The sequence below is a fragment of the Heloderma suspectum genome, chromosome 3 (assembly GCF_057233095.1).
Source record: "Heloderma suspectum isolate Gila_16-S chromosome 3, 16-S_ref, whole genome shotgun sequence".
Taxonomy (NCBI): domain Eukaryota; kingdom Metazoa; phylum Chordata; class Lepidosauria; order Squamata; family Helodermatidae; genus Heloderma; species Heloderma suspectum.
The window spans coordinates 99,896,625-99,923,070 of record NC_139460.1 but is presented as its reverse complement, the minus strand read 5'-3'; the positions used below and the strand labels follow the sequence as shown (position 1 = coordinate 99,923,070).

Here is a 26,446-nt window from a genome sequence, read left to right as displayed (position 1 = left end):
ACGAACATTTATCAACTGCCACTGTCCATTACCGGTTACCATTGCTGTTATTATAGTTTGACATGTTCTAATTTTAGCTGGAGAAAGAACTGACCTCTAGTGTTTTACACTTCCCATTTAGCCTGCTGCAGAGTCGCTGGTAATTCTTAGTTAGAACATCGAGTTCCTTGTTTAAGGCCTCATGAGCTGCAGGTGGAGCCCTTGCTATAAAATTGTTCACAGAGTCTGTGAGAAGCTTCACTTTCACCTCTTTCTGTGTGGCCTCTTCTTTTGCTCTCTGCAAATACAGAAATATATAGTTACCGTTATAACCCTTGAAAAGTGAAGAGCTGAACACCTGGGTAAAAAACCTACATTGTTTGAGAAGCACATGATTCACAGTCCTCCTAATTTTACATGGCATCAAGTAGTTAACATGAGGAATTTCACTGAAATCTTTCAGCCATAGACAGGTTGTGATGACTTGTGTTTTCAGGCAAAGAAATACAAGTCAAGTGTTTATCTATTTATTTAAAAGTATTTCTATACTGTCCATCATGTACATCACATCCAGGGAGTGTACAACAATACAAATATGCGTGACAGCTAAAAATGCCACACCCCGAGTCTGGCTTGCTTGGCCTTGGGGTGGGCTGTTGTAGGCAGGTGGGGTGAGATGACATGCTTGGCCACGATTGGTGGCCTGAGGTGGTCCCACCAGAGGTAGGAGGGGGCAGACAGCCTTCTTAAGCTCTCCGCACCACTCCCAATGCCTCTCCATCGTGCGGCTGCAGGGAGGGTGCCACGTGCTTGCCCAGATGCAGACCGGCCGGGGTTTCTTGTCGCAGCGACAGCCACGGTAGCAGGAGGTGGCAGATTTCCTCGCCCTCAGGCTTGGGGCGACCCGGATCGCACCCTCTCCAGTGATCCCAGGCCTCACAGCCTGTGTCTGACCCAGGCTTTCCCTCGAGGGGAGGCTGTGGGGCTGTGGGATCTGCAGTGCAGCAGAGACTCCAGGCATCTAAGCCTGATCTTCAGGGGCCAGCTGGCCCAAGGTTTGGAGGTGGCCTAGGGGGGAGGCTTCCTTCTGGATTTTTTTTCCCCAGCCTGAGGGAGGATCCTCAGGGTGTCTGTGCTGCCACCCTTTAGGGATGTACGAAAGTCACTTACCTTTCCACGGATTATGTTTATGGGCGGGGAGGCATTCCGTCCCTCCCCCCAGAATCCTTGACGGGGGGGAGGTGATCTGTTCCTCCCCCCCCAGAATCCTTGACGGCTGGCTGTGCTCTGTGACGGCTCCGCAGAGCAGCCGGCCAGGCTCAGCCCAGGCCAGAGCCGTCTGCAGCCGGATTTCCAGCCGCGGAGGGCTCTGGGTAAAACAAAACTGCGTATGCAAATGGCAGTGGCTACAGCTGCCGTCATTTGCGTTCCTTATTTTTCGCCATCTTAGTCATCAAAAGGTGATGTATCTGGCAGAACTCTGTGATATCCTGATATCCAGGTCCATCCCGATGTTGTCAGAATTTTGCTCTGGAGGTCCAAGAGCAAGACTGATCAGACAGGTAGGGGTGCCATGGTGTCACTTCTGCCAGCACAGGCTGAGGAACAATGCCCTGTCAGGGCAATGGCTGCTTTTCTGGACTTGAGAGGGCCCTCGGAAGGTCCCCCGTTTTGCCATTCTGGTGGTTCTCCATTAACGAAATATCAATTCTGGCTGGGCTGTTACTAAGTTGGCATTGGGTACCCTTGGCCAAAGTAAATTTAGCTTTGGGACACATTCTTTCCAAATAGGGGCTGCTTCCACAGCTGCGTCATTGTGTTTCTCAACTGACCAGGTGAAGGTGGTGGGCAGATGGCACTCCAAGGCCTTCAGGGCTTATGTCAGGCCTCTACCTTGATATGGTGGTGACCCCCTCCCCCCAGTTTATTCCAGTTCTTACTATTTTCTTGTTTCCTCTAGATGGATAGAATGGATGTGAACCCGTGCGTGTGCTCATATGCGGACACAGCATGGTGTTCTGGGCTGGTCGGAGGGCTTCCAGGTCAGGCTGTGGACCTCAGCTCAGACTGTCCCATCATGCCTGCATAGAGTGGCTTGGCAGACGTGGCATGCGGTGGGAGTGCCTCCTACCCACTCTATTCTGTCAAGGTTTGGTGCATGTCCCCCCGCAGGTTTTGGTGCTGCATCTTGGGGGGAATGACCTGGGTTATTTAAAAGGCAAGGGCCTTATTTTGCCAGAATTGGGGGATTTTCAGGTTATCAGGCACTGTTGGCCGGGGGTAACTATCATTTGGTCATGCTTGCTCCCCAGACTTTTCTGGCAGAATGTTGAGAACCAGGGGGCCATTGAAAGGGCTCAGCAGAAAGTTAACCAGCACGGGGATGGGATCATTTCTCATCCAGAAATTCTATGGACGCGGAGGGAGCTCTATAGGCAGGACGGAGTGCACCTGTCTGATTTAGGTAATGATATATTTCTGTTGGATCTGCAAAGGGGCCTGCGGGAAGTAATTCAGTGCAGGTGGGGCGGAGTTTGACTAAGCATTAGGCTTGTCACTGCCTGTGGCTGTTAGGATGGGTATCGGGGATGAGAATAGGGATGGTGAGCATTCAGAGTAGGGATGTACGAAAGTCACTTACCTTTTAACGAAATTGATTCGAGGTGGGGGGGAGGTGCTCCGTCCCTCCCCCCCAAATTCTGGCTGGGGGGGAGGCACTCTGTCCCTCCCCCCCAAAATTCTGGCCGGGGGGGAGGCGCTCTGTCCCTCCCCCCCAAAATTCTGGCCAGGGGGGAGGCGCTCCGTCCCTCCCCCCCTGAATCCTGGCTGGCCGGGCCCGCAAATGACAGCAGCCGTAGCCGCTGCCATTTGCATCCCTGCAGTCAGCCGTGATAGGCTACGTAAACAGTTACGTAGCCTATCACGGCTGAGTAAAAAAAAAAATGTGTATGCAAATTTGCGTTCCTTATTTTGGCACGTCTTAGTCTACGTAAACATTTACGTAGACTACGGCGAAAATAAGGGGAACGCAAATAGCGTAGCATCTACTCTATTTGCGTTCGCCTTATTTTTGCCGTAGTCTGCGTAAATGTTTACGTAGACTAAGACATGCCAAAATAAGGAACGCAAATGGCGGCGCCCAAGGGTGCCACCATTTGTGTACATGTGTGTTTTTTTTACTCGGCCGTGATAGGCTACGTGAATCTTTACGTAGCCTATCACTTTTTTTTTTTTAACTTGGAAATGGCAGTGGTGGCAGCCAGTCGGAAGACCGGCTGCCGCAGCCGGCACCGCCAGGAAGATTCGCTGAAGGTAAGTCCCGTCCTGGGGGGGGCGGAGGGGTGGCAGACTGTTTCGCCACCGATTTCGGGGGGCCAAATGCGCTGGCATTCGGCTTCCCCGAGATTCGTGGCGAAATTCTCTGACATCCCTAATTCAGAGGCACAGATAGTGACAGGTGATGCCTAAGTCCTCCTGCTCTGGGTTTCACAGTCCCTCAGGGGGATAAGGGTTACCTGGGAGGACAACTCACCTCACCCACCCGGTATTTTGCGGCCTGGGCGAAAATCTGAGAGAAAAGCCATTCAGAGCTTATTTAGCCAGGGCAATTAACAACTCTATATAAGCACATGTTACCCTTGATAACTAACTGTCATGTCCCTTGGTTCTGAGGCTCTGCATCAGTCTGAGGAGAACTCAGATTCAGTTAGGTCACAGGTCATTAGGGATGGCAGAGAATTTCTCCACGAATCTCCGGGAGGCTGAACGCCAACGCATTCGGCTCCCCGAAATTGGTGGGGAAATTCTCCGCCACCCCCCGCCACCCCCTGGGATGGGACTTACCTCTGTGGAATGTCCCTCTCGGGGGCGGGTCCTGGCGGTGTTTCGGCGGCGTTTCGGCGGGGGCGGGGGTGGCGGCTGGTCTTCCGACCGGCTGCCGCCGCCGCCATTTCCCAGTAAAGTTAAAAAAAAAATGTGATAGGCTACGTAACGATTTACGTAGCCTATCACAGCTAGATTTTCAAAGTCAGCCGTGATAGGCTACGTAAAGATTTACGTAGCCTATCATGGCTGACTTTGAAAAAAAAAAAGCGCGTATGCAAATGGCAGCACCCATGGACGCCGCCATTTGCATTCCTTATTTAGGCATGGGTAGTCTACGTAAAGATTTACGTAGACTACGGCGAAAATAAGGGCAACGCAAATAGCGTTGCCCTTATTTTAGCGTTGCAAATAGCAATAGCGTTGCAAATAACGTTGCCCTTATTTTCGCCGTAGTCTACGTAAATCTTTACGTAGACTACCCGTGCCCAAATAAGGAATGCAAATGGCGGCGTCCATGGGCGCCGCCATTTGCGCACGCGCTTTTTTTTTTCCAAAGTCAGCCGTGATAGGCTACATAAATCTTTACGTAGCCTATCACGGCTGACTTTGAAAATCTAGTTGTGATAGGCTATGTAAATCGTTACGTAGCCTATCACATTTTTTTTCTCATAACTTTTTTATTTCGTGGCCGGGGAGACGGGACGCTCCCCCATGGCCAGAATTTCAGTTGCGAGGGATGGGGCGCCTCCCCCCCCGCCAAGAATTTCGGGGGGAGAACTGAAGCGCCTCCCCCCCCACCGAAAACAGCTGCGGGACCAGGTAAGGGACTTTCGTCCATCCTTACAGGTCATCCACTTCAGGAGGAGCCCTTCTATACCTTCCCAGCCAGAGGATATAGATCCGCCATCATCTGATTCTGAGGATGATTCTCCTGCAGCTTCTCTTATCTCTCAGCCATGTAACATCATAAGACTACAGAAACAGTCCTTTAAGAACTACAGTCAGCATCTAGGGCTGGCAGAGAATTCCGCCATGGATTTCAGTGAGGCCAAATGCACTGGCATTCGGCCCCCTGAAATCTGTGGCGGAATGGCCTGCCCTGCACGCCCCGAGGATCCCCCCCGAAACAAGACTTACCTGGGGTGAATGTTCCGGACGGCGGCGGCTCCAGATGCGGCTTCGGTGGCAGCAGCGGTGGTTGGTCTTTTGACCGGCTGCCGCAGCCGCCATTTGCAGTCTGGTCTTAGCCGTGATAGGCTACGTAAGTCTTTACGTAGCCTATCATGTCTGGGTAAAAAACAACAACGGTGTACACAAATGGCAGCGGCTATGGCGGCCGCCATTTGCGTTCCTTATTTTTTGCCGTTTTAGTCTAAGTAAATATTTATGTAGGCTAAAACGGCAAATCAAAAAGGAAAGCAAATAGCGCCCGCTACACTATTTGCGTTCCCCTTTATTTTCGCCGCAATTGTCTACATAAATATTTACGTAGACTAAGACGGCCAAAAATAAGGAACGCAAATTTGTGTACGTGGTTTTTTGTTTTACCCAGAGCCCTCTGCGGCCAGAAATCCAGCTGCGGACGGCTCTTGTCAGGGCTGGGCCTGGCTGGCCGCTCCGCGGAGCCGCCGCAGAGCACAGCCAGCCATCGAAAATTCCGAGGGGAGGGACAGAATGCCTCCCCCCCATAAACATAATCCGTGGAAAGGTAAGTGACTTTCGTACATCCCTAGAGATTTATAAAAATCAAATGTGGAAGAAACTGACAGATTTGTCCATCCAGAACCAGGGCTTTGAGTTCTTTGTCTTAAAAGTTTGGTTTGAATCCCTGTATATTCAACCATCTTAGTGCTTAATTAGGGTCACCATCTTTTTTTCTGACAGCCTATATGGCAGGCAGATACAGCATGATCCTCTCCATGCTGGGAATAACTGCACCTATTGTATTTGGCTGGTGAAGATGGGTGAGAATTTAGTTTCAGTTCGTGTACGATAAGAATTTACCAAAACTCACACAGTTCATATTTGGGAGAGAATGAACTTGGGATCTAAAAAATTCAAACGTGGGAAAAAGTGAGACTGACAGATTCTGCCATCCCTAGATAGGGATCCCTAGATAGGGATAGATGGCGGAGAATTTCTCCCCGAATCTTCGGGGGGCCAAGCGCCAACGCATTCGGCCCCCTGAAATCGGCGGTGAAATTCTCCACCTCCCCGCCCCCCCGCCCCCCCCGGGATGGGACTTACCTTTGGCGAATGTCCCTCCTGGTGGCGGGTCCCGGCGGTGGTTCGTCGGCCTTTCGTCGGGGGCGGGGCTGCCGCCACCGCCATTACAAAGTGTAAAAAAACCCCCAAAACCCTGTGATAGGCTACATAACGATTAACGTAGCCTATCGCGGCTAGCTTTCCAACGTCAGCCGTGATAGGCTACATAAATCGTTACGTAGCCTATCACGGGTGACTTTTTTTTAAAAAAAAGTGCGTACGCAAATGGCGGCGGCCTATGGGCGCTGCCATTTGCATTCCTTATTTGGTCCCGGTAGTCTACGTAAAGATCTTTACATAAATCTTTACGTAGACTACCGGGACCAAATAAGGAACGCAAATGGCGGCGCCCATAGGCCCCCGCCATTTGCGTACGCGCTTTTTTTCCCCAAAGTCACCCGTGATAGGCTACGTAACGATTTACGTAGCCTATCACGGCTGACTTTGGAAATCTAGCCATGATAGGCTACGTTAATCGTTACGTAGCCTATCACGGGGTTTTTGTTTGTTTGTTTTTAGACTTTGTTTCGCGGCCGGGGAGACGGGGCGCTTCTCCCTGGCCTGAATTTTGGCCGGGCGAGGCGGGAGGCCTCCACCCTCGGCCTGAATTTCGGCCGGGCGAGGCGGGATGGCTCCCCCCCTCGCCTGAACTTTGGGGGGAGAAGCGAAGCACCTCCCCCCCACCGCGAAGCACCCCTGCGAAAACGTAAGTGACTTTCGTACATCCCTATCCCTATAGAATATTTTAACTGTTTGAACATTAGTTATTGGGCGGATTATAAATAAATAAATAAATAAATAAATAAATATCACTAGGTGGTGGGAACTGGAGTTTTGGGGAGTCCTAGGGGAAATCTGAACCTCTTGGGGCCTGAGCCCTGTAAGGGACCACTAGATACCTCACAATTCTCGTCATGGGAGGAGAGCTCGCACTTTCTGCTGTGTGCTATCCAAGGTACTGATATGACTCCTGCCTTGCCTGATGTGAACTGGAACAGATGAGTGCCATGTTGCAGTCTGCTTCTCCTGGGCCTCACACCTAGTCAGGTTACTAACAGCTGTATGCCTAAGCATTTCTCATCCTACCAACTAAAAAGCAACAGTTTATTCCTTTTATATGTAAAGAATTCCCTTAAGAAACATCTTGATTTCATTCATATTTTCAGCTTGCCTCCAATGGTTATATCAGTCCCATAGGAACTGAGCTACTGGGCTTCTATAACATACAGAGAGTGTATTTTGATGACAGCAGTTAAAGTTTTTAGAGTTAATGCAGCATGCCCCAACTGAGAGGTCTGTCTGAGAACTTTATTAAAATGCTGTGGCAGAGAGTTCCATTAGACTGAAGCCTCAAAGGTCTGGAAAAGGAACATAGGTAGGATAGCCATGTTGTTTTGTTTAGGGATGTCAGAGAATTCCGCCACGGATCTCAGGGAGGCCAAATGCCAATGCATTCGGCCCCCCGAAATCGGTGGCGGAATGGCCTGCCTCCCCGCTCCCCCGGGACGAGACTTACCTGGGGCGGATCTTCCGGGCGGCGGTGGCTCCGGCGGCAGCTCCAGCGGCAGTTCAGCGGCAGCGGTGGCCGGTCTTCCGACCAGCTGTCGCCACCGCCATTTCCAGTTTTTTTTTTTAAAAAAAGACATGATAGGCTACGTAAAGATTTACGTAGCCTATCACGGCTAGGTTTTTTTAAAAAAAACGAGATAAAAAAACCCGCATGTACGCAAATGGCGGCGGCTACGGCCGCCGCCATTTGCATTCCTTATTTGGCACGTCTAGTCTATGTAAAGATTTACGTAGACTACAGCAAAAATAAGGGAACACTATTTGCGTTGCCCTTATTTTCGCCGTAGTCTACGTAAATCTTTACGTAGACTACACGTGTCAAAATAAGGAACGCAAATGGCAGTCCCCATGGGAGCCGCCATTTGCGTATGCACTTTTTTTTTTTTAAGTCAGAAGTGATAGGCTACGTAAACATTTAAGTAGCCTATCAGTCGTGATAGGCTATGTGACGATTAACGTAGCCTATCACGGCTGACTTTGGAAATCTAGCCGTGATAGGCTATGTTAATCGTTACGTAGACTATCACGGGTTTTTTTTTTTAACTTTTTCTTTCGCGGCCAGGGAGACGGGGCGCTTCTCCCCGGCCTGAATTTCGGCCGGGCGAGGCGGGGCACCTCCCCCCCTCGCTTGAACTTTGGGGGGAGAAGCGAAGCGCCTCCCCCCCACCGCGAAAAAAGCTGTGGGACAAGGTAAGTCCCTTTCGTACATCCCTACTTAGTCTATGTAAATCTTGACGCAGACTAAGATGTGCCAAAAAAAGGAATGCAAATGGCGGCGGCCGTAGCCACCACCATTTGCGTACACGCGGCTTTTTTTTTTTTAAGTCAGACATGATAGGCTACGTAAACATTTAAGTAGCCTATCACGGCTGACCGCAGGGACACAAACGGCTGTGGTGACAGCCGTCGCCATTTGTGTCCCTGCTAGCCAGTGGCCGGATGTCCGGCCGCTGACGGAGCCGGCCGGTGGCTCCGCAGAATCCCTGCAGAGCGGAGCCGGCCGGCAAGGATTCCGGGGGGAGGGACGGAATGCCTCCCCCCCACCATCAACATAATCCGCAAACAGGTAAGTGACTTTCGTACATCCCTAGCTTTGTTATACTGTGCTATTAGCAATATGAAACAATACTATATTGGACAAAACAGAAGTAACCTGCAATATGGACATGGAATGAAATTATTCAGAGGTTATATTCATGTGATAGTTCTAATTTAGGGGGATAGGTTAATGCAGCAAGGTATCACATTATGGGAAAGCTAACTGATATAATGAATTGTTGCTGGATGCAAACTTACTACTCTCATTTATGAGAAAGTGCAATTTGGGGGTGGGAGGAGAGCATCTGAGGAATAGCAGCCCAAGGATCAGCCTATATGATGCAATTATAATAGGAAAGAGAGTGGAAGGGTGTGAAAACAGTTGCAAATTTGACATGGATACCCCCACACAATAAGGACACGTATAAATGCAATACTTAATTCAATTAAGTGCTGAAGAAATGCTAGCAATGCAATTCTTCGCAGAGTTTGATGTCTTACAACAGATGCTAAATTGAAACAAAATTACTTTATGCCATCAAAGCTTCATATTTGAGATTTTCAAGTAACACTTAAATGCCAACTCTTCCAAATGAACAAACAGATTGTGTGCAACAATAACTTCGAGAGAAGGATTCGATACAAATTAAAGACATCCATTTGTATTGTTACCTTTAGTTCCTCAACAGCTTTCTGTAATTCTTCCGGTGTTTTATATTCAAAATCCCTCTCAAGGTACTCTTCTTCTGCTTGCATAATCCATTCATGCATCTCTGACAAATCCTTTCGAAGACTCACAGTCTTATCCAAACCACTTTTTAGTGCTGCCTTCTTCGCATAGGCCTTAAAGAAAAACATTATTTTAATTCAAAAACAGTATTTATTGATCTATTTAAAATATTTCTGGGCTACCCTTTAGGACATGAGTCTCCCAAGGTGACTTACAACAATAAAACTCATATAATAAAAACTGATATGGTAATAATAAATTGTTCTATTGTGTGTTGTTTGGTTTTAATTTTTGTGAACCGCCCAGAGAGCTTCGGCTATTGGGCGGTATAGAAATGAAATAAATAAATAAATAAATAAAATAAATAATAACAGAGGAGATATTCATAAAGGCAATGAACACCCTCATAATACAAAACCTACAACACAGTTGCTGCTACAATCCAGAACAGTCCAATATTACATACTCAGGGGGAAAATAAACACTAGTTCAAAGTTTAATTCCATATTAAAGTAAATGGCTAGCACATAACAACCCTACTCTAAGAAAAAGGGTTACTTCTTAAAATTGAAATCTTGTTTCCAAGTCTTCAGAGCATTGGCTGCTGTCCTATTTTCAATTTTGTGTTCGTAACCCTGAAGATAAAAAACTTTTATGATATAATTGTCTTGTGGGTCTAAACATGTATTGGGGAATTCTTGAGAAGGCACTGTTTTTTTAAAAAAAACCCTCAAGGAGTATAAAATGAGGTGACACTGCACAAAATCATACCCGATGTTATGCCTTAAAAAAAAAAAAGTACTACTACGACACTTTGGGTTCAGAACTAGATGGGGCAAAGAGCAGTACAAAAGATGCCAAGTTGACACAGCCTTATTGTGACAAAAGTGTGATGCAGGCATTATCATGAACAGTACTAGGGATGGATGGGTGCCCCTCTATCTGGGTTCTCCGGGAGCCTGCCCAGCTCCTGCCCCTGCTTGCACATCCCTGGATCCGTGCCCAAACCCCATTCCTGCTTGCCGAGCTGTCTATACTTACCTGGGCCCCATCCGCCTCCACCACGATTGCCATGTTTTGAAAAAACAGGTGATTGCAATACTGTACCCATAGACGTATATGCAAAATGGCACTGTGAATCTTGTGTATGTGGGCGATTCAGGGCGCCATTTTGTGTATAAGTCTATGGGTACAGTATTGCGACTACCATGGTGATCATGACAGAGGCAGATGGGGGCTGGGTAAATTGCAGGTGGCTCAGCAAGCATGGGAGGGGGGCGAGCGGGGGCAGGGGCTCAGCGGGAGAGGCTCAGAGGTTGTGGGCAGTCCACTGGAATCCCAGATTGAGATGGACACCCACACCATCCCTATACAGTACACAACCTGAGACAGTCTGAGTCCTGACTCCTGCCAACTTATCATGTTTCTGTCGGTTGGAATCTCCACTGTTTAATTCAATAATATAGGATTAATTTATACCATATGGAATTCTGTTATTAAAATATCCTGATTTTATTGTCCCATTTTTCCTTACAGGGCTGCCTTTTCCAGTATAATTGCATTTCTACTTTCTATGACTACCTTTTAGACATTTTAAGTTTGCTACAGATAGATGCTTGTGACTGACAGATGTTATAGTTTGTGGTTCCAAGCTATTTAACTCTGAATCGTAACAGTGCTTTATCATCCCATTTTTGATGGCTGATATTAAATGTTTTGAGTTAAGCAAAAGCTAATGTAGGTAAAACTATTAATTAGGTATAGTAACTTTCTGGATTTTATTTATTTATTGCTGTTTATTCCCAATGTTCTATTTGTAACTATAATACATTATATAATCATTGAATGATCACACTAAAGTTCATCTATACTGCATGCATTTATACATGGTAGATAAATTTAGTAGGACGGAAGGTTAATTAGTGTGAACTATAAATGTCTGGCTCCACCTCTAGTTTTGCACAGAGTAAGGAAAATTATGTCAATGAGAAATCTGGAATTTATTTAAAGGAGAACCGCTCACAGTAAGAAACAGAGTACCTGTTGGCAAATGTGATCCCATTGAGCATTAAGTTCTTTTAGTTCAGTCTGGAGTTTTAAAGCAAACTCTGGTTCTGCTTCATTCTTCATTTTCTTTCCAATCTCATTAACACTATTCAAACTGGGCTGGATTGTCTGGATATCATTCACTAGTGCCTAAATGACAGAAAAGAATACAAATTCCATTTTAGTGCTCCAACATATATAGCTCCTAATCCAATAAATTAAAAATAAAATGCATCTATTAATACATAAGTATGCAAAATGCTTCTACTATAAGCAGCCTTAGAATGACTGCACATGATTATCCAAAATAAAGTATTGCGGAAACTTTATTATCTATTATTATTAGATTGACACGCTTTTAAATGTTACATAAGCCCTCTTCAAGTGTTCTACTTACTGTGATGAAAGAACGTGTGAAGAGAGGAATGTTCCAGCCCCACCCCCTCCATCATCACATCTGTCGCCCTCTACACGTGTAGGTCAATGGTCTGAAGAGGAGCACTTCCTGTATCCGTGAGGTGCTCCACGTGATAAAGAACTCTGGAAAAACTGGCTTGGGGCTGGAGTGCTCCTCTCTTCACATGTTTTTTCAACATGGTAAATGGTAAATGGAACATCTGAAGAGGACTATAGTTAATTCATGAACCATATCCCAAGATTTTGTTCTTATTTTATATATATAATGTTTGGGACTATCCATTCAGGTATGACCTAAATCATATCCCTTATGAATATACAGTAGAGGTGATTAATAGATTTCAGGGATTAGACCTGATAGACAGAGTGCCTGAGGAACTATGGACGGAGGTCCGTAACATTGTTCAGGAGGCAGCAACGAAATCCATCCCAAAGAAAAAGAAATGCAAGAAAGCAAAGTGGCTGTCTGATGAGGCTTTACGAGTAGCTGAGGAAAGAAGGGAAGCGAAAAGCAAGGGAGAAAGGGGAAGATATATTCAACTGAATGCAGAGTTCCAGAGAATAGCAAGGAGAGACAAGAAGGCCTTCTTAAATGAACAATGCAAAGAAATCCCCATTTGCCATTTAAATGAACAATGCAAAGAAATCGCCATTTGCGTACACGTGGTTTTTTGTTTTGTTTTTTCCACTCAGCTGTGATAGGCTACGTAAACATTTACGTAGCCTATCACGGCTGACTGCAGGGACGCAAACAGTGGCGGCTATGGCCGTCGCCATTTGCGGCTCGGCCGGCCAGGATTCGGGGGTGGAGGGATGGAGCGCCTCCCCCCCGGCCAGAATTTGGGGGGGGGAGGGACGGAGCACCTCCCCCCCGGCCAGAATTTCAGGGGGAGGGATGGAGCACCTCCCCTCCACCACGAATCAAATTTCGATACAGGTAAGAGACTTTCGTACATCCCTACCATGGGGTCACGAAGAGTCGGACATGACTGAACAACAACAACAACAAAGCATAGAAAAATGGTAAATGTAAGTATGTGGAGACATGATAGTACAAAATTATGCATGGTGGAGAAAGTGGATAGGGAGATATTTTTCTCCCTTGCTCATAATACTTCAATCCAGGGACATCCCATGAAGATGAATGGTGGGAGATTTTGGACAGGCAAAAGCAAGTACTTCTGCACACAGCACATACTTTACTGAATTTGCTACCACAAGATGTAGTAATGGCCAGCAACTTGGATGGCTTTAAAATGGGATTAGACAAAGTCACAGAGAATAAGGCTATCAGTGGCCACTAGTCATGACGGCTATATTACCATCAGTATCAGAGGCAGTATGCCTCTGTATACCTGTTGCTGGGGAACATGATCAGGTGGGTGCTATTGAACTCATGTCCTACTTGTGGGCTTCCCACAGGCCGCTGATTGGCCACTGTGTGAACAGAATGCTGGACTATATAGGCTTTTGGTGTGATTCAGCATGGCTCTTCTTATATGACACACAGACACATGGTTTTCTAATATTAATCTCTGCTTTGAGAACTCATTTGAGCTGAGACATGAACTAGAACTACGCATCTTCAGATATATAGAACAAAACAAAATAGCTCCATGGACAGCTACTATCAGAACATAATCAAAACAAACGTTTGCCTGGAGTCTGGCTAGACTAAATATATCCCCCATTTAACCGATATGATTATGACATCACTGGTCTGTCCTGCAGCTACCATTTATTAGCCTACAACTGTTGAGCTGGATCTTCACACTCTCTCCTCTATGGATAGTTCTGTCACCTGGAAGACCTCAAAGTCATGTCAGGTGTTTAAAAGTCATAAAGTTGCAGTCTTCAGGTAAGTGGAAGATTAGGGCGATGTTCCTTCAGCAACTTTTACCTAGCTGGATTCTCAATGGCCCAGTTCAGATTATTTGTATTTCAGCTTCTTATTACCTTGCTCCTCTCTTCAGCAGTCAAACCAGGATGTTTCTAATAAAGCATAGTTTAAGATTCTGGCTTGTTCTAAAGCTGGTAACCATAGTTTTCCAGTTCAAACACAAATGAAAATTAGATTGCTTGCATGACTGATGCATGCCATGAAGGGAGGAGAAAGGGGGCTGCATTAGAGATAGAAAGGTTGGTGGGGGAGGACTTCCCCCCAATTTTTCCAATTGGAAATTTGGGAGAACACTGGGTAGAATCCAACTAAAGTCATACTTAAGAGTAGACCCATTGAAATGAATGGGACTTAAGTTAGCCATGACTAATAAGTCCCATTCATTTCAATGGGTCTATTCCAGTAGGACTTCAGTTGTATTCTTCCTAAAGAAAAAAAAGCACATCTGGAATTAGTGAAATATTTTTAAAACAAGGTTTTAGTAACTCAAAATCTGTGGCATTAAAATTTTTAGGTAAGATTATCTATAGCATTAGAGATTGGTAACTCTTGTGTATGTTCTGGGCTTATTCACACTCAAATCCAAGATCAATTTTTGCACCTATAGAGTGACCCAATTTTCATGAGAAGAAACACATACAGGACCTTTGTTGCTTGCGAATTGCAAATTGGCGGAATGGTTATTTGGTGATTATTTGCATTTCTCCGAATTTTGCAAAGCACTTCATAAGTAAAACAATGTGTATATTAGGGAAAATATTTGGAAAAATTCACACCAGAAAGCACATCTTAAGAGAACTGTGCACAAAATATGTTTGAATTTATATGTGGACTTTAAAAAAAAAATTGTAAACTGATACAGAAATGGGATGGAAGTCATAGAACATGCTTAATGTTAGAAAAATGAGAAACCAAGCAGAATTGAACTGGACAGATTCATAAATTCCCAGCTGTCTTCCCTTGTTACATGTAATGTACATTCCAAACATTTCAGAATAGTCTTTGTATATTAAAAACAAAGCCTTCTAACAACTAGTTGTCATAAGGGAACATCCACCAGCTGTTTTGGCCCATTAACAAGTAATTTCCCTGACAAAAGGCATGGCCAGCCAGCAACCATAACTCAGCTTCAGCAACAATCCTTTTTTCTGTAACTGTTCAATACCTAACTATGGACACATATCAACATTTGAAATTTAGGAGAAATCCCCATGTTGCATAGTTATTATTTGCATTTACAATCTCAATTGCATCATTCTAAAAATGATTGAAGAAAAAGTGGAGTGATGCTTAAGATTTCCATAATTTAAAAGAATGCGACTAAGCATTTAATTTAGGGTTGGCGGAGAATTTCTCCCTGAAACTTCGGGGGGCCGAGCGCCAATGTGTTCAGCCCCCCGAACAAGTTTCGGGGAGAAATCCTCCAAACCCCCCCGCCCCCCGCACCCCCCCCGGGACGGGACTTACCTCTGCCGAATGTCCCTCCTGGCGGCGGGTCCGGCCGGCGGTTCGGCGGGTGTTCGAGTGGGGCGGGAGCGGCAGCCGGTCTATTGACCGGCTGCTGCCCCCGCCCCGGACGAAGACCTGCTGAACCGCCGCCGGGACTCGCCGCCGGGAGCGACATTCGTGAAAGGTAAGTCCCATCCCGGGGGGGCGGCAGAGAATTTCTCCCCGAACAACCTTCGGAGGACCGAATGCGTTGGCACTCGGCCCCCCGAAGTTTGGGGGAGAAATTCTCCCCCATCCCTAGGATAGATACCACCTGGGCCTGGTAGTTTATTAACTTTCAATTTGTCAATAAGGTCAAGAACCTCATCTTTTGTCACCACTGTTTTCCTCAGTTGCTCAGACTCCCTTCCTGAAAACATCACTTCAGGCACAGGTATCTGTCCTATATCTTCTGCAGTGAAGAGAGATGAAAAGTATTCATTCAGTTTCTTCACAATCTCCTGTCCTCCTTCAGCATTCCTTTAACTCTGTTGTCATCCAATGGTACGAATGTACAAAAGTCACCTTTTCGCGGAATTAATTCGTGGTGGTGAGGGAGGCTCTCTGTCCCTCCCCCCGGAATCCTCGATGGGGGGGAGGCGATCCGGTCCTCCCCCCCCCGAATCCAGCCTGGCTAGCTCTGCTCTGTGGTGGCTCCGCAGAGCAGCTGGCCAGGGCCATCCGCAGCCGGTAGGGATGGCCGTGAATTTCTCCACAAATCTCAGGGAGGCCGAATGCCAATGCATTCGGCCCCCCGAAATTGTTGGTGAAATTCTCCATCCCCCCGCCCCCCCCAGGATGGGACTTAACTCCCTCGAATGTCCCTCTCAACGGCGGGTCCCGGAGGCGCTTTGGCGGTGTTTCGTCGGGGGCGGGGGCGGCAGCTGGTCTTCTGACTGGCTGCCGCCGCCGCCATTACAAAATAAAGTTAAAAAAAACAACAACACCCGTGATAGGCTACGTAACGATTACTGTAGCCTATCACGGCTAGATTTCCAAAGTCAGCCATGATAGGCTACGTTAATCGTTACGTAGCCTATCACGGCTGACTTTGGAAATCTCGCCGTGATAAGCTGTGTAAATCGTTACGTAGCCTATCACGGGTGTTTTTTTTTTTCACTTTTTATTTCGCGGCCGGGGAGACGGGGCGCTTCTCCCTGGCCTGAATTTCGGCCGGGCGAGGCGGGGCACCTCCCCCCTGGCCTGAACTTTGGGGGGAGAACCGAAGCACCTCCCCACCGCGAAGCAAGCTGCAGGACCAGGTAAGTCCCTTTTGTACATCACTAACAGCCGGACTTCCGGCTGCAGACGGGCTACTGCGGAAGCAAATGGCGGCTGCTGTAGTGGCCACCATTTGTGTCCAGCCAGGCTGCCGTGATAGGCTGTGTAAGTATTTATGTAGCCTATCACAGCTGGGCAAAACAAACAAACAAACCAACAAACAAAACAGTGTACGCAAGTGGCGGCGGCTACAGTGGTCACCATTTGCGGTCCCTATTTTTTGCCATTTTAGGCTACGTAAATATTTACGTAGGCTTTTACGGCGAAAAAAAAGGGGAACTCAAATAGTGTAGTGGGCGCTATTTGCATTCCTTTTTTTCGCCTAGGGATGGCGGAGAATTTCTCCCCGAAACTTCGGGGGACCGAGCGCCAACGTGTTCGGCCCCCCGAACAAGTTTCGGGGAGAAATCCTCTGCACCCCCCCGCACCCCCCCCCGGGACGGGACTTACCTTCACCGAATGTCCCTCCCGGTGGCTGGTCCAGCCGGCGGTTCGGCGGGTGTTCGAGCGAGGCGGGAGCGGCAGCTGGTCTTTCGACCGGCTGCTGCCGCCGCCATTGCAATGAAAGAAGAAAAAAAAACGCCCCCTGATAGGCTACGTGACGATTCACGTAGCCTATCACGGCTAGATTTGCAAAGTCAGCCGTGATAGGCTACGTGAATCGTCACGTAGCCTATCACGGGTGACTTAAAAAAAAAAAAAAGAGTGTACGGATAATGGCGGCCCCCATAGGGAGCCGCCATTCCCCTTCCTTATTTGGTCGCTGTAGTCTACGTAAATGTTTACGTAGACTACGGCGAAAATAAGGGCAACTCTATTTGCGTTGCCCTTATTTTCGCCGTAGTCTACTTAAACATTTACGTAGACTACAGCGACTAAATAAGGAACGCGAATGGCGGCTCCCTATGGGGGCCGCCATTCGCGTACGTGCTTTTTTTTTTTTTTTAAAGTCACCCGTGATAGGCTACGTGACGATTCACGTAGCCTATCACGGCTGACTTTGCAGATCTAGCCGTGATAAGCTACATGAATCGTCACGTAGCCTATCAGGGGGCGTTTTGTTTTTTGTTTTTTTACTTTCACGTTCGCGGCCGGGCGAGGCGAGGCGCCTCCTCCCCGGCCTGAATTTCGGCCGGGCGAGGCGGGAAGCCTCCCCCCCCGGCCTGAATTTTGGCCGGGCGAGGCGGGAAGCCTCTCCCCCGGCCTGAACTTCGCGGGGGGAGCAGCGAAGCGCCTCCCCCCCACCGCGAACGGCCTTCGACGACAGGTAAGTGACTTTCGTCCACCCCTATTTTCGCCATAATAGCTTACGTAAATATTTACGTAGGCTAAAACGGCGATAAAAAAGGAACGCAAATAGCGCCCACTACGCTATTTGCTTTCCCCTTTTTTTTCGCCGTAGTAGCAGAAAACATTTCTGTAGGCTAAAACAGCGAAAAATAGGGAACGCAAATGGCGGCCACCATAGCCGCCGCCATTTGCGTACGCCTTTTTTTTTTTGCTTGGCGTGCTGTGATAGCCTATGTAAATACTTATGTAGCCTATCACAGCAAAGACCAGGATGCAAATGGCCGCCGCGGCAGCAGGTCGAAAGACCAGCTGCCGCCGTCCGGAACATCTGCCCCACGTAAGCTTCGTCCTGGGGGGGAATCCGCAGGCGGGTGGGGAAACCCACGGATTTCGGGGTGCCTAATGCCAGTGCATTTGGCCTCACTGAAATCCGTGGCAGAATTCTCCGCCATCCCTATCCAGTGGTCCAACTGCCTCCCTAGCTGGTTTACTGCTTCTGATATATTTAAATAATTATTTATTGTTGGGCATGATGTTGTTAATGATATGTTCCTCAAAATATTGTCTGCTTGCATCTAGGGATGTACGAGAGGCACTTACCTTTTGCGGATTATGTTGATGGTGGGGGGGGGAGGGGCTCCGTCCCTACTCCCGGAATCCTGGATGGGGGGCAGGTGCTCTGTTCCTCCCCCCCCCGGAATCCTGGCCGGCCGGCTGTGCTCCGCAGGGATTCTGCAGAGCTGTCGGCTGGCTCTGCCAGCAGCCGGACATCCGGCCGCTGGCTAGCAGGGATGCAAATTGCGGCGGCCATAGCTGCCGCCGTTTGCATCCCTGGAGTCAGCCGTGATAGGCTACGTAAATGTTTACGTAGCCTATCATGGCTGACTTAAGAAAACAACAACAACGCATGTACGCAAATGGCGGCGGCCACGGCCGCTGCCTTTTGCGTTCCTTATTTTGGCACGTCTTAGTCTACATCAAGATTTACGTAGACTAAGACAGCGAAAATAAGGGGAACACAAATAGCGTAGCCGCCATTTGCATACGCGCATTGTTTTTTTTTAAAGTCAGCAGTGATAGGCTACGTAAACATTTACGTAGCCTATCACATTTTTTTTAAAACTTAGCCGTGATAGGCTATATAAATCTTTACGTAGCCTATCACTTTTTTTTTTTTAAACTGGAAATGGCGGCGGTGGGGCCAGCCGGTCGGGAGACTGGCCGCTGCAGCCACCGCTGCCGAACCACCGCCGGAGCTGCCGCCGCCAGGAAGATCCACCCCAGGTAAGTCTCGTCCTGAGGGGGGCAGGGGGGCAGACCGTTCCGCCACCGATTTCAGGGGGCCGAATGTGCTGGCATTCGGCCTCCCTGAGATCTATGGCGGAATTCTCTGACATCCCTACTTGCATCTCCTTTGTGCAAGCTTGGGCTCCCTTTTGTTTTCCTCATTTGGGCAAGACCTCCATTTTCTGAAGGAAGCTGTCTTTTCTCAGATAGCTTCCTTGACACTGCTCGGTAACCACACTGGTGAACTCTTGGACGTGGTGCTACTTTTCCTAACTTGTCGTATACATTCTAGCTGAGCTTCTATTTAGGGATGTACGAAAGTCCCTTACCTTTCCGTGGATTATGTTTATGGTGGGGGGGAGGCGTTCCATCCCTCCCCCCTGGAATCTTCGTTGGCTGACTGTGCTCCGTGGTGGTTCCGCAGAGCAGCCAGCCAGGCCCAGGCCAGAGCCGTCTGCAGCTGGATTTCCGGCCGCGGAGGGCTCTGGGTAAAAAACAAAAATGCGTACGCAAATGGTGGCGGCTACGGCTGCCGCCATTTGCATTCCTTATTTTTCGCCGTCTTAGTGTACGTAAATATTTACGTAGGCTAAAACGGCGAATCAAAAAGGGACGCAAATAGCGCCCACTACGCTATTTGCGTTCCCCTTTATTTTCGCCGTAATAGTCTATGTAAATATTTACATAGACTGAGACGGCAAAAAATAAGGAATGCAAATGGCGGTGGCCATAGCCGCTGCCATTTGTGTACACTTTTTTTTTTTAACTAGGTTGTGATAGGCTACGTAAGTGTTTACGTAGCCTATCATGGTGTTTTTTTTTTTTTTTTTTTACAGAGACAAGACTGCAAATGGCGGCGGTAGTGGCAGCCGGTCGGAAGACCAGCCGCCGCAGCCGCCGCCGCTGAAGCCCCCGCTGGAGCCGCCGCCGCCTGGAACATCCACCCCAGGTAGGTCTCGTCCTGGGGGGGATCCGCGGGGGGGCGGGGGGGCAGGCCATTCTGCCACAGCTTTCAGGGGGCCAAATGCACTGGCATTTGGCCTCACCAAGATCTGTGGCAGAATTCTCTGACATCCCTATTTCTATTATTGTAGTTTTGAGTAACTTCCAAGCATTTTGAAGGGGTTTAATCCTCTTGACTCCCCCCTTTGATTTTCCTTTCCTTTTACCAGTTCCGTCATTTTAGAGAAGTTTCCTCTTTAGAGGTAAAATGTCACTCTGTTGGACTTCCTTGGCAATTTCTGACTTAAATATATATTAAATCTAATAGCACTGTGGTCACTGTTTGTAACTGGTTCAACAACACTCACATTTCATACTAGGTCCTGGGTGACCCTTTAGGATTAAATCCAGGGTCACCTCCCTTCTGGTTGGTCAATGACCAAGTGTTCTAGGGCACAGTTGTTGAGGGCATTGAGAAAGGTAATTTCTTTGTCATGACTTGAACATACATTACCCAGTCAATATGGGGGTAATTGAAGTCACCCATTATTACAACACTTTGTCATTTGGAAGCCTCCCTGATTTCGTTTTCCATCTCAAGATCACCCTGAGCATTCTGGTCTGGGGGCAATAGCATGCTCCTAGTACTAATTTAGTTTTGGATCTGGTATTGTTGCAGTGGTATTGTCACTAGGGATGTCAGATTATTCCATCACGGATCTCGGTGAGGCCGAATGCCAGTGCATTTGCACCCCCTGAAATCCATGGCGGAATGGCCTGCCACCCCCCCTGCCCCCCACGGATCCCCCCCGGGATGAGACTTACCTGGGGCGGATGATCCGGATGGCAGTGGCTGTGGCAGCAGCTGCGGCGGCGGCTGGTCTTCCGATCGGCTGCCGCCGCCGCCATTTGCAGTCTCGTCTTTTTTTTTTTTTTTTTACATAGTAGTGATAGGCTACGTAAAGATTTACGTAGCCTATCACGGCTGGGTTAAACAAAAAGAAAAATGTATACGCAATTTGCGTTCCTTATGTTTGGTCATCTTAGTCTACGTAAATATTTATGTAGACTAAGACAGTGAAAATAAAGGGGAACGCAAATAGCGCCCGCTACGCTACTTGCGTTCCCCTTTCTTTTCTTCGTCTTAGTCTACATAAATATTGACGTAGACTAAGATGGCGAAAAATAAGGAACGCAAATGGCGGCAGCCTTAGCCGCCGCCATTTTCGTACGCGTTTTTTTTTTTTACCCAGAGCCCTCCGCGGCCGGAAATCCGGCTGTGGATGGCCCTGGCCTGGGCCTAGCTGGCTGCTCTGCGGAGCTGCCGCGGAGCACAGCTGGCCATCGAGGATTCCGGAGGGGAGGACCGGATCGCCTCCCCCCCGTCGAGGATTCCGGGGGGAGGGATGGAACGCCTCCCCCCCACCATGAACAGAATCCGCGAAAAGGTAAGTGACTTTCATATATCCCTAACTATTGCTATAACTATCACATGGGTCAACGCAATAGGCATGGATGTCCAAGGAACAGAACTCTTTACTTTTTAAATTCCTCATAATGTAACTATGGCAATGTTACCCACACATGGCAGCACACCTATTTTTTTTTTTTTAAGCAATGTTAACAAACATTCTTAAAAGACTCTGGCTGCAATCCTATGAAGAATTACCTGGGAGCGAGCCCCACCGAATATAGTGGGAGGGACTTATGATGGAAAGAACAGATTACTAAGGGACTCCAACACAGAGAGAGGGAAAAAAGGAAGAGCTCCCCTTTATGGAAAGATTGGAAAACCACTTAGGGAGGTAGGAAAAGAAACAGTGGAGGACAGAATCCTGGAGAAATAGGAGTCAAGCCAGAGAGAGTGATTAAAGGCAGTGTAAAGTTCAAGAAGAATGAGGACTGAAGAGAGATTGTTAGATTTTGCAATGAGAAGGTCATCTCATCAGTGATTTTTGTGAGGGTAGTAGTTTCAGTAGAATACAGGGGATGGAAACCAGCCTGAGTGGGAGTCAAAGGTAGAGTTGGGAAAGGAATCTGAGATAGAGGAAGTAACCCTCCATGGGTTTGGGGTTTGGGGTTTGGGGGCACAGAGTAATAAGAAGATTAGGCTGTAGTTGTAGAGAAAACATTGGTCAAAGTTTGTTTGTTTGTACAATAGGGGAGACAGTGGCATTTGTTAATGCGGTAAAGCAGCCTTCCACAACCATGTGCTCTCCAGATGTTTTGGACTTCAACTGCCATCAGTTGCCTCAGCCAGCATGGCCAATGGTCAGGAATCCTGGTAGTTGCAGTCCAAAACTTCTGAAGGGCACTAGGTTGGAGAAGGCTGCAGTAAAGAATGAGACAGAGGAGAGAGAAAACTTGATTATGTGGGAGAGAAGGGGGATACTTGCAAGGGAGATGAAAATGGGAGCTGTTAAAAAATGGGATCAAGGGAAAATGTGGACAGATTGGACAAAGGCAGGAGGGTAGGCAATTCATCACAATTTGTATACATAACATCAGTGAATTGCAGTTGAGATTATACAATGCAGTGCAACCCAGACCCATCATTAACATTGCTCTTGCAGTCCCGGAGATGATGAGGAAGGATTCAGGGCTGGCATGCGTGTCCCAACAAGGGATGCCAAATTTGAAGCCCTTGTGAGGGTGGGTGGTTGGTCTTCTGAGGAAGTGCCTCTGGCTATATCTCAGGGAGTAGGCATCATCAACCAGGGTTACCATTTATGCTAGGAGCCACCACAGGGATCCTGCTGTTCCCCTCCTCTTCCAGAGATGGTCTAATTGGGGTTGAGGTTTGAGTCCTGCTGGGTCCTGACAATTGGATTCAAAGGTGTTATATTGGGTTTTAGATTATATAGGTACAATTTTCAACATTTTAATGTAAATTAGGAGTGCTATATAAGAAGTCAGTTTTTGTCAGTTTTTGAGACACGTTTAAACCTTAGGGGACAATGTCTCACAGAATCTACACAACAAACAAGGACATGATTTTTTTTTTATAGTTGATGAATTCTATGAGAGAAATAGTTACAGATTATTATAGGTTACAAGATTCATGGTAATTACAAACTCTGCTGGGAGTCAGAATGGTTTATAAATCCTGTGACAGAAACATCAATACTTGGTGATGTCTTAAGCCTCTACAGGGCTTCTCACATAGCCTGTAATCTTTGTGAGAAAAACACAGTTCACGGAGCTTACATGTCCATCTGGGGCAGTGGAGCATGTAAATTATCAGTGAAAAAAGATTTCTAAAATACTTTGTTGGAATAGATTATGTACAGTGCAAGAAGTACAGAATTATTATAGAATCTTCAAACCAGACAATTTCAAGGAAAATAGAAGCTACATTGAGTCAGATAATTTCTGAAGTCTATCATGTCAGCATATTATATTTCTCTTGTTGATTAGACATTATATCTCACTGGTCTTAAGACTCAACCCATTTAATACAGGCAGGTTAATTAAACAAGCCAGGCAGTGCCAATGCAGCATAAACGCAAATGTATGTATAAAGATGGCATTAAGGAGATCCAATACAACAGAAGCGCAATCCTTAGACTGCATCAGAAGAAAGAACTCAGGTCTCACCACAAGGTAATAGGAAAAGGATAATTGCGATTTTCAATGAATCCAGTATATTACAGAGTTACCTCTTGCCACCACCTAGTGGCCAAATACAACTCAATGCCCATACAAATCACATTCAAACACTGCAGGAAATTCTTAAAAAAGAGAAATAGGATAGCTGAATCTGATAAAATAAACAATAATATTTTTTATAAAGCAAACACTAGATATCTACTACCAAATATTTTGTCTGGTTAATTCAAATTAGTATGAGAAATGAAACAATCAACCCCCACCACTTCAGCCTCTTCCCCAGTGGCTCACAAACCCACCAGTTGCTCAGATATTAAAGGTCTGAATGAGACACAACACAGGAGTTCCATGATTGGACTAAAACATTGGGTCACACCCTTTTTCTTTCTAGAATTGATTATTGCAGTACTTTTCTTCAGCTGTACCAGTTTTTCAACCCCCTTGTTTGTTTTGAACTCTGCTGCCTGCCTTGTATTTACTTCTTGTCACTTTTTCACATCTCTCCATTCTTATGTTCCCCTTCATTGGCTTCTCCTCCTCTTTCATATTCACCAGTTAAACTCTTCTTGAGTAAATAAGTTAGCTTAAAAGCCAAAAGCTTGTCTGAATATAAATGTCTTTGCCTGCCAGTGGAAGGACAACAAAGACAGAGCTAGCCTGGCCTACTTTGGCAGGAGGTCCTCCAGATCTCCTATATAATAGGAACAATAGAAACAGGAATAACTTTAAACAGGAGGCCACAGCTGAAGCCATACATGGTGGGAGGAAGAAACCCTGGAAGGTGGGAAGATACTACATCCAGACTTCCATTAACTTAGATAAACCACTCTGGAAAGGTGTTGGTTTTTCTTTTTAAAATGAATACAACAGGGATGCAAAAGAATTGCCATGGTTTAGAAAGTCAACAACAGAAACAATGTCCAGCTTGAGACACAATATGCAGGAAATGTCTAAAAATGCTCCAGTGTGCTTCTCCCCAAACCTACAACAGTTCCCCTAGAAGACTGCCCCTGGGATAGAAAAACAGCCTACCTTTGATCCATTAGCAGTCCAAATGAACCACCCTGACCTTGGGAGATGTCCAAGTTGAATTTAATATAGGCTCAGGGAAAGACATCACTATGATCCCAACTACAGTGTACAGGAGGCTAAAGGCACCAAGATTTAGGGATGGGGGAGAATTTCTCCCCGAAACTTCGGGGGGCCGTGTGCCAATGCATTCGGTCCTCTGAAGGTTCAGGAAGAAATTCTCCCCCCCGCCCACCTGCCCCCCCGGGATGGGACTTACCTTTTACGAATGTTGCTCCCGGCAGCGGGTCCCGGTGGCGGTTCGGCAGGTCTTCGTCTGGGGCGGGGGCAGCAGCCGGTCTTTTGACCGGCTGCCACCGCCGCCATTACAAGTAAAAAAAAAAACGAAACGCCCCTGTGATAGGCTACGTAATGATTAACGTAGCCTATCACAGCTAGATTTGCAAAATCAGCCGTGATAGGCTACGTTAATCATCACGTAGCCTATCACGGGTGACTTTGGAAAAAAAAAAAAAGCATGTACGCAAATGGCGGCCCCCATAGGGAGCCGCCATTTGCGTTCCTTATTTGGTCCCTGTAGTCTACGTAAATCTTTACGTGATTACAGGGACCAAATAAGGAAGACGAATGGCGGCTCCCTATGGGGGCTGCCATTAGCATACGTGCTTTTTTTTTTTTTTAAGTCACCCGTGATAGGCTATGTGACGATTAACGTAGCCTATCACGGCTGACTTTGCAGATCTAGCCATGATAGGCTACGTAAATCGTTACGTAGCCTATCACGGGGCTTTTTTCTTTTTTTTTTACTTTTCTTTTGAAGTTCGCAGCCGGGGAGACAGGGCGCTTCTCTCCGGCCTGAATTTCGGCCAGGCGAGGCAGGAAGCCTCCCCCCCGGCCTGAATTTCAGCCGGGCGAGGCGGGAAGACACCCCCCCCTCGCATGAACTTCGGGGGGAGAAGCGAAGCGCCTCCCCCCCCCGCGAAAAAAGCTGCGGGACAAGGTAAGTCCCTTTCGTACATCCCTACCAAGATTTCAGAACAAAACAAACATCTCAAAAGGACAAAGACAAACCATGCTACGTTTAGGGATGTCAGAGAATTTCTCCACGAATCTCAGGGAGGCCGAATGCAAACGCTTTCGGCCCCCCAAAATTGGTGGAGAAACGGTCCGCCCCCGCCTCCCCCGGGATGGGACTTACTTTTGGCGAATGTCTCTCGCGGCGGCAGCTCCCGGCGGCGGTTTGGCGGAGGTGCGGCGGCGGCCGGTCTTCTGACCGGCTGCTGCCGCCATTTCCAAGTAAAAAACAACAACAACAAATGTGATAGGCTACGTAATGATTTACGTAGCCTATCACGGCTAGATTTTCAAAAAACACCATGATAGGCTATGTAAATATTTGGTTGTGGGGATCTCTGGAGAGGTGGTGGGTGGGTCTTCATATGTTCCTCCATGCGTCTCCAAGTGCAACACTAAGTGTGCACTTAGCATTGTGCTTGGCACGACGCCAAGGCGCTGCCTCTGGCAGCCTCGCCTTAAGTACCTGTTTGGCAGGGACAGAAACAGGCTCAGGGTCCTCCTTCCCCCTCAGTCCTCAAGGTGGCTCCAGCACATGTCCCACGTGCCTCTGTGGTGGAACCCATCTTGTCTTCTCACCCTGGGCCCCTCCCCACTCCAATTGCTACTCGTTTCCATTTGCCACTTTAAAACTTTTTTTCAGTTCTTCTGGTGTACACAAATGTGTTTATAATTCT

General features: G+C 47.3%; 1 protein-coding gene across 1 annotated transcript in view; it reads right to left on the bottom strand.

Annotated features, from left to right (window-relative positions):
- Window positions 1-26,446, bottom strand: part of DMD (dystrophin) — a 1,907,270-nt gene that overhangs the window by 1,085,088 nt on the left and 795,736 nt on the right. Inside the window, exons 24-26 of the mRNA XM_084843968.1 lie at window positions 11,447-11,602; window positions 9,349-9,519; window positions 95-277 (exon numbers count right to left, since the gene is read on the bottom strand). Of these exons, the coding sequence (XP_084700094.1) occupies window positions 95-277; window positions 9,349-9,519; window positions 11,447-11,602 (510 nt within the window). The remainder of the gene's footprint in view (window positions 1-94; window positions 278-9,348; window positions 9,520-11,446; window positions 11,603-26,446) is intronic.